This window comes from Cavia porcellus, unplaced genomic scaffold (assembly GCF_034190915.1).
Source record: "Cavia porcellus strain 051 isolate PalLab524CR breed Dunkin Hartley unplaced genomic scaffold, mCavPor4.1 scaffold_23, whole genome shotgun sequence".
NCBI lineage: Eukaryota > Metazoa > Chordata > Mammalia > Rodentia > Caviidae > Cavia > Cavia porcellus.
Genome location: NW_026947506.1, coordinates 31,509,519 through 31,521,870, shown reverse-complemented (window position 1 = coordinate 31,521,870; position 12,352 = coordinate 31,509,519). Strand labels below are relative to the sequence as shown.

At 46.3% G+C, this 12,352-nt stretch overlaps 1 protein-coding gene across 3 annotated transcripts in view; it reads left to right on the top strand.

The window, feature by feature from the left end:
* Snx8 (sorting nexin 8) overlaps positions 1 to 12,352 on the top strand; it is a 51,133-nt gene that overhangs the window by 23,556 nt on the left and 15,225 nt on the right. For all 3 annotated transcript variants that reach the window (XM_003470062.5, XM_013152633.3, XM_063234042.1), the window contains 2 exons: positions 10,206 to 10,396; positions 12,037 to 12,154. In XM_003470062.5, coding sequence (XP_003470110.1) covers positions 10,206 to 10,396; positions 12,037 to 12,154 — 309 coding nt within the window. The remainder of the gene's footprint in view (positions 1 to 10,205; positions 10,397 to 12,036; positions 12,155 to 12,352) is intronic.

The following is a 12,352-nucleotide window of genomic DNA, read 5'->3' as shown; positions in this document are numbered from 1 at the left end:
GTGTGATTGCTTAGACACACAGAAGTACCCTTGATGTTTGAAAAACAGTCTATGTAGATAGGTAATAGCCATATGCAAGTGGGAAATGATAGCAAAAGTTATGGATGTTTATAGATTATGGGTTTGGAGTGATTGTCTTCAAAATACTGCAGTATTATATACAAACTAAGCTATTAAAGGAAAAATAAACTTCAGGGTTAATAAAATGAAAGCTATATAAAACATTTTTGGGGGCCAGGGGCAGAGCCTTGCATATATGTTGTCCTGGCTAACCTTAAACCCCTCAGCTCTCGCCTCGCCCTCCTGAGTGGCTGGGGCTGCACGTGTGCACCGTCACACAGCTCTATTTAATGTGTGTACCTGCAGGCAGCCCAGTACACAGTGGCTGGGGGCTGCCCTTACAGGAGATCATGGGTAAAGTATGTGACTTGCAGACGATAGCTTGCTTCTTGCCTTTGAGGGGCATCCTAGTATTTCCCAGCCACAAAGCTGCATATATCTCTGTCTGTCTGTCTCTCTTTTTTTCCTCAAGAGTGTAATTCAGGCTGGCCTTGAACTTAGTATGTATCCCAGGCTGGCCTTGAACTTGCGGGGCGATCCTCCTGCCTCAGGCTTCTGAGTGCTGGGATGACAGGTGTGCACTACCATTCTGGCTCAGTGTCTGATTTCTGAGGTGTCAGCCATGATAAGGTGAAACTTCTGCTTCCATTTCTAAGAACAGTTTGTTAATTTTAGAAAGTAGCTTGGAGAAGTTTTTACTCAAAGAACTGGTTTCATAAGTTGGAGAAGGAACATTTGTGTTGAAAGTCAAGGACATTTACTGATCATTTCATTTTATTTCAGGAGAAAAGTCATGGTCTTCATTACCACCATTCACGGCTCGGTCTTTGCCTCTCTGGATGAGCAAATAAAAACCAGGCAGCCACGACTAGGAGCACCTGGTTTCTGCTGTGCTTTGAGTCCTGAATTCCTTCTCTCTGCTCACCCTGCAGTGACTCTCAGATGGGAGCCTCTGGGACAATGGCAGTGGCAGCCCTGGGAAGCTGTGGGGAATGCACGTTCTCAGGTCCAACCCTAGCCCTCCCAACTGGGAACCTGGGTGAGGCTTTGAACAGGCCTCAGGCCCCCCAGTGTGGTGAGCAGAACCTTGTGACCCTTGTCTCTTGCTGGCCCTTGTCATCTTATGTAGTGAAGTTGGTGGCCTTGTGTTGTGCTGGAGCATTGAGCTTGGAGACCTCCAGAGGATGGTACTCTGGGAGGCTGAAGCAAGAGGCAACTTATTTTATTTTTTGTATTTTTGAGATAGGGTCTTGCTATGTAGCTCAGGCTGACCTTGAAGTGGAGAGCTTCCTGTCTCAGCCTCCTGAGTGCTTAAGACTATAGGCACTGCAGGACTATGCCACCAGACTGGGCTAACTTAAGGCAATTTAGTGATTTAGCAAGACTGTCTCAAAATAAATTAAAAAATGCTGCAGATGTAGCTCAGTATGAAGGCCTGTGTGGTTCAATCCCCAGTACTAGGAAAAAAAAAATTAAAAAGAAGATACTTTTAAGTCTTCCCTGCCACTGTAGTTGTTTTTTGAGTTAGGGTTTCACTGTGTACTTCAGGCTGGCCTTGAACTCATGGGAATCCTCCTGCCTCAGCCTCCATAGGGATTATAGGGGTATGCCACTATACTTGGCGTCGCTGCCACTGTTAAGGACATCGGGAACTTTGCTTCCTGTTGAAAATGCCACATGTCCTATACTCCATGATGGAGGATTTTACTAGTGTAAAAAAACCCCTGGAGGCCGGGACTGTATGGAGTTGGGGTGTCTTAGTGCTGGGTTGGGTGTAGCCCCTGGGTGGGGGCAGAGAGTATGGAGTGTAGCTGTGCATATTGAGGGCCTCCTTGTGCTTGTCCCTGGTGTACCATGTAGACATTCTGTCTGTCACCTCTATTAGGTTAGCATTAAAAAAGGCTTCCTTAGATGGGGGAAGTTGTGCTATGAGGTACTTTACTGGCAAACTGCTTGCTAAGCTTTTCCATTTGTCTGAAGATTCCTTTGGAAGAATGTTGGGAAGGAGACTGAGCAAGAGACTGTGCGTGAAGGGCTGCTTTCTGATTTGTGGGTCATTAACTTGGAGAATCACAGCAATTTGAATATGAACACAGGGCCTTTGCATTGACCTACATCTCCATCCCTTTTTGTTTTTTTATTTTGAGACAGGGTCTCATTAAGTCACTAAATTGCCCAATCTTGGCTCCAACTTGCAGCCTTCCTGCCTTATGTGCTGGGCTTCCTGGTGTGCCCCGCCACTCCTGGCTACAAGTATCTTAGTGCTCACTGGCTATTCCCTGGGTGTGTTGTGCAGGTCACACTGTGGGGCAGGGGGATGACCTGGCCCCCACTGCTATATCTTTGTGGGGCCTCCGTGTCCCCATCAGTACCTCTGCCTGCAGGGCAGGCAGGTATCCAGGAGGAGCTGCGGGTGAGCCTCATACATAGCTTGTGGAAGGTGCTGATTTGGGGCCAAGGCCAGGGAAGGAATGGCCACGGAAAACCTGCTGTATAGGGAATACTTTCAGAGCTTTAGTTGGTCAATTTACAGAGTCTTTTTGGATTAGAGCATTAGTTTGGAAGGCAGACAGGGATAGTTATTGGATGTTTTCATTTAGCTAGTTATTTTCAGCACTGCTGTTTTGAAACCGAGGTTCTTCTGCCTGTGGGCTGAGAACCCCACTGTAAAGCTGTTTTGTGCCAGAAGTTTTGGAGCAGGGGAGGAATGACTTTTGAGGGCCCCACAAGGGTTGTTGCTGTGTTCAAGGCACCATCTTGGGTGGTAGAGGCACCCTTACGGCTATTTAATGGATTCTGAATGCTAAACTCAGATGTGGCCACTTGCCAGCCTACACAGATGGGAAACGCCAGATCCCACCGGAATTCTCCAGCCAGAGGCTGTCAGTCCTTCATCCACACCTTTCAGTGTGGCCTGGCTGGCCTTTCTGCCCTAATCCGCTTTCCTCTGCAGGGGGTGCGGTGGGGTGGGTTATTGTATGATGGTCTCCCAAGGATAGGGCCTCGGGGGCTGTGTTCTTTGAGGGGGGCCTACTTGGCAAGTGTTAAAGTCCATTACTCCCAAGGAAAACAGAATCACGCCCCTGGGTTTCCAGCCTTTCTACACTGTGGGGCTGTCATGTTAGAGAGGAGCTGCCGCAGGTGATCTCTCTCCCTTTCTTTCTCTTGCTGAGAGTGTGTTTTAAAAATATGGGCATCCTAGTTTCGTGAGCTGATGTTTTGGAATCATAGCTTTCTTGTGATGGGAACTTCTACAGGAGGTAAAGAGAACGTGGGAGGGTACTGTCTTTGCTTTAAAATGTGATTTTTGAGTTCAGTCTTACAGATTCCCACAGGTTCAAAGTTCAAATTCTTCATGAGCATGCACTCATTTGGTAATCATTACTGAGTTTACTGTTCTGATTTAGAAGATACTCTGATCTAGTTTACTGTTCTGATTTAGAAGATACTCTGATCTTAATCAGGAAAATCCTCAGGGTGTTGTGGCCCATGCCTGTCATCTCAGCACTCTGGGAGGCTCAGGCAGGAAAGTCTCAAATTGGAGGCCAGCCTGGGCAATCTAGTGACTTAGTGAGTCCCGGTCTCAAAGTGAAAAAAAAAGAAGGGTTGGGGATGTAGGCTGGTGTGAAGGCCCTGGGTTCAGTGCTCAGTGTTACCAAAAAAAGAAAGGAGAAAAATTATAAAATTAATGTATGTTTAATAGAGACAACTTTATTTATTTGTGTTTTTTGATAGAGAGGCTCACTATGTAGTCCCAGTGCCTCTGCCGTCTGAGTGCTGGGCTTGAAGGCACAGAGCACCACCACACCCCGCTCTTAGCTATGCTACCTCCTCTGCTCTTGTTTGTGTCACTGGATTCTCGATATTGTCTTGATGGTCGCTCTGGGAGTTACAGTTCACACCTTGCTTTGTACCAGCCTGGTTGGGGACAGTGCTGGCTCCTTTCTGGAATGTGCTGAGGCTTTTACCCCCCCACCCCCCTCCCAGTCCTCTTCCATTGCTGGTAATCATTGCCTGAAGGAAATCAGGCTCACAGACTGTGCCAGGACCAGGTGGACGAGGTAGACCATTCCGTTTGGATGTGCGGCCTGTGTGGGGGGCTTTGGCAGGTTTTGCTAGGGAACCTGTTGTATGGCAAAAGTGCTTCCCTTGTGGCTAAGACATGAAAAAGAGGAGATGTCTGAGGCCAACACTCTCCTGAAAGCTCTCCCGTGACGGTGACCCTAAGAACTCCTGTTCCCAAGGCGCCGTGTGGTGAGCAGCCTTCCACATTGGGGTCATGGGGACCTTCATTTCCAAACTTGGCTTGCTTTCTCCCCTTTTCCCTTCTTTGTGCTATCCAATCATAAATTCAGTCTGTTTGTGTTGTTTCCCCAACAAAATATATTTATAATTATTGCTATATACTGCTGTCTTTTACATTAATTAGGAAAAAAAGCTACATACTTTTTCATTCTTTTTTTGAGACATCGTTTTGAATTCAGTGTGGCCTGGAACTCATGGGGACTCTCCTTCCTCAGCCTCTTAGAGTCCTGGTGTTACATGCACATGCCACCATGCCTGGGTTATAATTTGTTTTGCTTTTTTTTGAGATAGAGTCTTGCTATGTAGTTCAGGTTGGCTTTGAATTTGCAGCAATCCTCCTGCCTCATCCTTGGTATTATAGGTGGGTACCACTATGCCTGTTGTGTGTTGATTTTAGATATTACTGAATTCAGTTATTAATTCTAAGAATCTTTTCAGTGAATTTTTTTGGGTCGTCTTTGTAGAGGACCATGTTACATACAAATGATAATTTGATTTCTTCCCTCTGTCTCGTTCTTGCTCTATCTATATAAATTTATTTCTCTTGCCTGATTGCTGTGGCTAATGTTTTGAGTACTGTATTGAACAGGAGTGATGATAGTGAACATCTTTGTCTTGTTCTTGATTTTAGAGGGAAAGCTTTCAGTTTTTCTCCACTTAATACAATGTTGGCAGTACATTTGTCATAAATGATCTGCATCAGATTTAGAAAAAGTCTTACTATTTCTATTTTCTTCAGGATTTTTTTTTAAACATAAATGGGTGTTACATATTGTCAAAAGCTTTTGTGTCTGTTGAGGTGATTGTGTGATTTTTGTCATTCTTCTGGTCACGTGATTGTCTTAGTTAACTTTTTTCTTGGTGCCTAAGACAAAATACCCAATACTCAAGGAGGAAAGGTTTATTTAGCTCACAGTTTGTAGAGGTTTCAGTCCATAATGGGCTGGCTCCAAGGCAGCATGGCACAGCAGACAGGCATTGCAGAGGAAAAATAGTTCATGGGCAGAAGATGGGGGCCTTAATAGTGTCTTTCTGCCCCTTTTATATTGTATCTAGGTTACTGGGATTAGAGTGGCGCCAAAACCAATCAGTCGCCTGATCCAGTAATCACACAACCTTAATCTCAGCATCACACATCTGAAAAAGCCCCACCTATGACTATAGGAGGCTTTGAGGGGTCATCTGGACCCAAACTGTAACACTGATGTACTTACTACATTATTACTTCGTGTATGTTGAACCATCCTTGCATCCCTGGGATGTTGTTTATCATATGTGATCTTTTCGATGATTTGTTGCATTCTGTTAGCAGGATCTTGTTGAGGATTTTTACCCCTATGTTCGTTAAAGGGATTGGCCTATAGTTCTCTTCTTTGGTTGGATCCTTGTCTGGTTTTGGAATTAAGGTAATGTTTGCTTCCCAGGAATGACTTTGGGAATACTCTACTTTTTCCCTTTCAAGTTCATTAAAGAATTTGAGGAGTGGTGGTATTAGATCTTCTCCGAAGTTCTTGTGGAATTCAGCAATGAATCCATTACAGCCTAGGCTTTTGTTAGTAGGTTTTATTATTGTTTCTGTTTCATTGCCTATTATTGGGTTATTCAGGGCTTTTATATCTTCATGGATATCTATCTGGGAACCTATGCATTCCTTCTGAATTCTTCAGTTTTTTTTTGAGTACAGGTTTTCAAAGTAGTTGCTAATAATTTTCTGGCTGGTTGTGGTGATAGATGCCTATAATCCCAGCAATTTGGGAGGCTGACCCTCCTACAAGTGCTGTCCTCTTAGCATGTAGACTCCAGTTCAGTTGGGTTCAGGGCCTGCCCTCTTTCAATAGGCCTTTTTTCAGTTAGTGACATCAGAAAGTGTGCCCAGCATTGCTGTGTGGCTTGTGTCAATTTTGGAATTCTTAGGGTCAGTCATGCCATGTTGTTGCTGTGGTTGGAGCCTCATTCTGCCCTTCTTGTTGATGTTATCTGCTTTGTGTTTTGTTTTATTTTTGAAGACAAGGTCCCTGGGCTGGCCTTGAATTCACAGCAATACTCCTGCCTCAGCCTCTTGAGCGCTGGGATTACAGGTGTGTGCCACCAAGCCTGGAGTGTTTTTTTTTTGTCTTTTTCGTTTTTATCGGTACCGGGGATCGAACTCACGACTGCTTGCTTGCAAGACAGGTGCTTATGCCGCTGAGCTAAATCCCCAGGCCCTGGAGTGTTTTTAAAGCTTTATATAGACACTATCTTACACGCTATGCAAGTCACCCATGTGAAGTTTACAGTACAGTCCTTTTAGTATATTCATCATATTTTTAGTATTCTTTGTATTCAGAGTGGTGCTAGCATCACCATAATGAACTTTGGAGCATTTATCATTCTAGAAAGAACTCCCTTACTCCTTAGCAGGAACTCTCCATTCCCGTCTCCCAGCCCCAGGCAAGCAGTAATTTCCTTCTTATTTTTATAGATTTGCCTTTTCTGGATATTTCATATAGATGGGATCATCCTGTCCATGATCTTTATGTATGCACATGTGTGTGTTTGGGGCAGCATTGGAAATTGAACCTTGAACCCAGGGCTTTTCACTGAGCTACATCCCTAGCCCTTTTTATTATGAGAGACAGTCTCAAAACAATCACTAAACTGCTCACACATGTGATCCTCCTGTCTCAGCCTCCCAGTGTGCTGGAATTACAAGTGTGTACCACCTTGGTCTTTTATGCCCTTTTCCTTCTTACCTTCACATTTTTCAGGTTCATCCACGTGGTGGTATGATGCTCCTTGGCTCCTTTTCAGGCCGAGCAGCATGCCATTGGATGGAAGCATCATGTTTTATTTATTTGGTTTTGTTTTTTCTGCTTTCTGACTATTCTGAACACCGATCAAGTGAACACATGGGTAGTGTTTCCTTTCTTTCTTTTTAGGCAAGGCCTCACTATGTAGTGCAGGCTGGCTTCAAACTTGCCTGTGTAACCCTGGCTGGCCTCAGGTTGTTTTTGAAGGCAATAACACACCATTGCCACATCTGCCAACAAGCATGAGGGTCTTCCTTAACCTTGCCATGTCTTGTTATTGTCTTAAAATTCCCCATTAGTGCCGTCCTACTGGTGGTGTCTTGCTGCCACTGGATGTGTGTTTTGCTGATGGACAATGGCACTGGACATCTCTGCCTGTGCTTTCTTGACCCGTGTACATTTTGGAAGACTTACAGTCCTTTTCCCATTGCAAAATTGATTTTCATTTTTAGTTTTGTTTGTGTGTGTGTGTGTGTGTGTGTGTGGTACCAGGGATTGAACTGACAACCTTGCACTTGCCAGCGGGTGCTTGTGCCACTCAGCTAAATCCCCAGCCCGGTTTTCATTTTTAAAGGTGAGTTGTAAGAGTTGTTTGTCTTCTTGATATAAATCCCTGATGAGATAAATGACTTGCAGATATTTTGAGGTAAAACTACTTTTTCCGTTTTTTTTTGTGGTACAGGCTGTTGAATTCAGCGCTTTTGCACTGAGCACAATCCCAGTCCATTGTTTACTTATTTTTATTTTGAGTCACTAAGTTGTGTGGGCTGAGTGCGGACTTGTGACTCTCGCTTCAGCTTCCCAGGATGCTGAGATTACAGGGGTGTGCTGTGAGTTCCTACTTTCAGATTTCATTATATCCTGGTTTCCCATACTCGTATACTGTGCTTCAGAGAAAAAGTGCTCTGCTTTGTTCCAGAGATGCCCACTTGCTTGTTACTGCTCTCTCTTGCTTGCCTGCCTTCTTTATTCCTTCCCCCTTTCCTTTTTTCCTTCCGTCCCGTTTTTCTTTCTTGCTTTCACTCCCCCTCCTTTTCTTGATCAGGTTTTGCTATGTACCATCATTGAGTCTTGAATTCATTATGTAGCCCCTATATGCATACATGGGTGTCCCGAGAAATACCTCTGCCTCATGTGCAGAGGTATACACATGCACATGTGCCGCACGAGCTGTGTGTGTGAACTGCTCTGCCATGGTGTCTTGTGGATTCAGATTCTAGCAGAAGCAGGTGCCTGTGCCCTTGCACTGGCCTGCTGGAAACACAGTTGCACAGAGCATGACTGGAGGCTGCAGCGGGGCCTCATGAGGGCTCTGGTGTTCCCCTTGCATCTTCCGTTCATTTTCTTCTTAAGCCTTAAGGGCAGGTAATGCAGCTGCCTTGTGAACTGTGCAGTGCCGAGTCATTTGCACGGGACCAGGCACCATGTGCTTTAGAACACTGCCAGCCCCACGTGGAAGAGCTGCTCTAAGAACCAGTGGTACCAGACGACCACTGCAGACCATCTGGGGAATGGAGAAGGGAACTTCTTGCATGCTGTGCTCACAGCAGTGCCGACCAGAGTACTCCCTTCTCCCCTTCCCTGGGTTCATTTTACCTGCAAACAATGATTTTGTGTTTGTTTTGTTTTGTTAGTAATAATACACAATGAACCCAGGGCTTTTGCACTGAGTGACAGCTCTAATCACTTTTTTGAATTTTGTATTTTGACACAAGGTTTCACCAAGTCGCCCAGGCTTGGGGTAAACTTGTGATCTTCTTGCCCCAGCCTCTCTGGGTGCTGGGAATACAGATGCTCATCACCATTATACCTAGCAAGAACATTTTTCCTATTTCAGTTTTTACCTGTACTGAAAGCCAAACTGAGTTTTAAACTTCATTTCCTTGTGTGCTTGTTTTATCTTTTATTTGTTTTGGTACCAGGAATGGAACTCAGGGCCTCACACTTGCCACACGGGTATGTTGAGTCACTGAGCTTCATCCCCAGTCCTGCTTGTTTTATCTTGTGGCAAGCCGTTCGTTAGGCAGCGAATCTCTCTGGTGTTTCCCTGCTTTGTGCTTTCTGAATGAAGTGGGAGTGATGTCTCCATAAGAGGCTATATTAATAGCTTTCAGTTTGTATTGATCACAGCTGTAAGCATATAGGGAGTGGGGTTTTTTTTTTCTCCCTCCAATACTGGAGATTTAATCCAAGGCCTTTGTGCTGAGCTATATCACTAGTCATTTTTAAAGGGCAAAGTCTGGTGCATGCCTGTAATCCTAGCACTTGGGAGGCTGAGGCAGGAGAATTGTTGCAAGTTCAAGACCAGCCTGAGCTACAAAGTGAGCTCAGGGCCAGCCTGAACTGCAGAGTGAGACCCTGTCTCAAAAAGACAAAAGACAAAAAACAAAACCCTGTAAGGTCCTGAGTTCAATTCCTGGTACAAAAAAAAAATTTCTTTCTTTCTTTCTTTCTTTCTTTCTTTTTTTTTTTTTAGGCAGGATCTTGATGCTAAGTTGCCCAGCCTGGGCTCCAACTCATGATCCTTCTTCCTCACCTTCCCGGAGTGCTGGAACTCTTTTTTTCAGATTAATATGTCATTTGGCCTTTGAAATAGATAGTGCATGTTAATTAAAGACTCTGGGATATATAGAAATTACATTCCTTTGATGGAACCTCTTCTTCTATCAAATAGTCCTTTTGTTTCAGTTTTCATTTTCTAATAGTACATGCATAGTACATAATGATGACATTCCTGAGAAGACTCTAATTTGCACATACATACTCTATAAATACTTACGTTGTCTGCTGACCCTCATGTTGAAGACTAGACTTGGTCAGGCCAAGGTGAAATGTGCAGATGTGCAGCAGGTGAAGGCTCCTGGGTAGTGGGTAATTTTCCAGCAGGGGATACACCTGTTGGCTCTGACTCTGGTGGGTGAGTGAGGGTCCCTGGCCAGATGGGAGGTCTGGCTGCAGTGGTCAGCATTCAGTGCCCAGCTGGTGCAGGTGTGGGGAGGCTCTGAGTCCCAAGCAGCTGCCTTTACCAGGCATGTGTCTTCTCTCCTACAGGCTCGCCAGCACTCCCCGTCATCGAGTGGGAGGACCTGGTCCCCAGGTCAATGCAGATGCCGCAGGGCAACCCGTTGCTGCTGTCCTTCACTCTGCAGGAGCTGCTGGCCAGAGACAGTGTGCAGGTGGAGCTCATTCCTGAGAAGAAGGGGCTCTTCCTGAAGCACGTGGAGTATGAGGTGTCCAGCCAGGTAGCGGCCAGCTGTGTGCAGCTGTGGGGGTGGGGGACAGGAACTGGCTTGGGTGTTGGGAAGAGAGGGAGGGTCTGTGCCTCTGGCTCACAGGTATGGCCCATGCCCTGGGGCACTGTCAGTCTGCTGTACAAAATTTGAATGTCTACATCTGGGTTTGGCCAGCACCAGCCCTGCCATATAGTCTGGTCCACCTTGCCTCCATTGTACCTCAAGATCCTGTGTCTTTGGAGTCTTTTGTTTTTTTGAGACAGAGTCTTGCTATGTAGTTCAGACTGTGCTTGAATTCACTATGTTGTATAAGCTGGCCTTGAACTCACAGTGGTCCTCCTGCCTCAGCCTCCTGAATGCTGGGATTATAGGCATGTGCCACCATGCTTGGCTGTCTTTCTTTTGTACTACTGGGGATTGAATTTAGGGCCTTCACACTGAGCTATATACCCTGCCCCTTTTTGAATTTTGAGATAAGGTCTCAATAAATCATTAGATTACCCAGGCTGGAATTGTGATCCTTCTGCCTCAGCCTCCCATAGTGCTGGGATTACAGGTGTGCAACATCATCTCTGGCTTCAGAGTGGGGTAGATCCTATGCTTAAACCATTCTAAGGCTTGGGGGTGCTGCTGCCAAGAGAGGGAGGTGGAGTTTGGGAGAACTCACATCAAGACCACCCAGGGATGACACAACTGTCAGACGTCATTCAGTTTTCACCTTCTCCTGGCAGATGGGGCCTGGGGACCAAGCTGGTGTGGGGTCCGAGGTGGAGAATACCAGCGCTTGCTTCTAGGCCTGGCCTCCTGAGAGTGGGAGGCTGCTGCTTTCCTCTGAGCCGGCCTTTGTCCTAGCTCACTCCTGAAGTAGGTCATTACCTGGTGCGCATGTGTAGGAGGAGGACATTGTGCCTAGGCCACCTGAGTGGACTCTCCACCTGCCCTCAGGGACCTCTGGACAGCCTGCTGGGTGCAGGTTTCATCTGTGTGTGCCCTGCTTGTTTCGAGTAAGTTTTGAACACAGGCAGGAGTGATGTGGGTGTGGCCTGGGTAGAGGTGGGTATGCCCACCTTCATATTTTGTATCCCTGTTGATTTTTTTTTTTTTTTTTTTTTTTTTGGTGTCAGTATTGGGGATTAGACTGAGGGCCCTCACAATAAGGTACATGTCAGCACTTTTTATTTTTTTATATTGAAACAGAGTCTCACTAAGTTGCTAGGTTGTCCAGGATAAGACAAACTGGGAATCCTCCTGTCTCAGCCTTCCAGAGTGTGGGGTTACAGGCATTCAGGCTCAATTTGTGCTTGCATGGTTGCTCACATGTTCGGCAGTTGGGAGTAATGCTGGTGCTGTCATCAGTGAAGCAGAGAATGCACAACTGTTCTGCTGGCCTTGGAGGGAAGGGCAGGGCCCATCTGAGAGGGACAGCTCCCTGGGGAGTCTTGTCAGGACAGAGTCACCCAGACATTAGCAGTTGTATGTTGGAAGTGAAGGGATTCTAAGAATCGTCCTTCTGGTGAAGGCCTGGTGAGAGGGGATGAGAAACTGGGGGACAGAGGAAGTCACGTGGGTGCTGTGGAGTGGCAGGGGGTAGGGCAGGGGATGCTAAAAGGCTGTGATACCCAGGCCGAGCACCGACCCTCTCCTCACAGCGCTTCAAGACCTCCGTGTGCCGTCGGTACAATGACTTTGTGGTCTTCCACGAAATGCTGCTGCACAGGTTCCCGTATCGCATGGTGCCAGCCCTTCCGCCCAAGAGGATGCTGGGAGGTAAGCAGGTTTGTGGGGCCCAGGTATGGGCGGGGCTGAGCTGCCCACTCAGATGGCGCAGTGATGGACCCCAGTGTAGATAGGACATCACTCTTGCCCTGACTCCTGAACAGAGCTGGCTGCAAGGCCGCAGTGCCTATGAGCCCCTTGGCCATCATGAGATCACTGCTGTGACTGAGGCCCTGTCTTTCTTGGCCC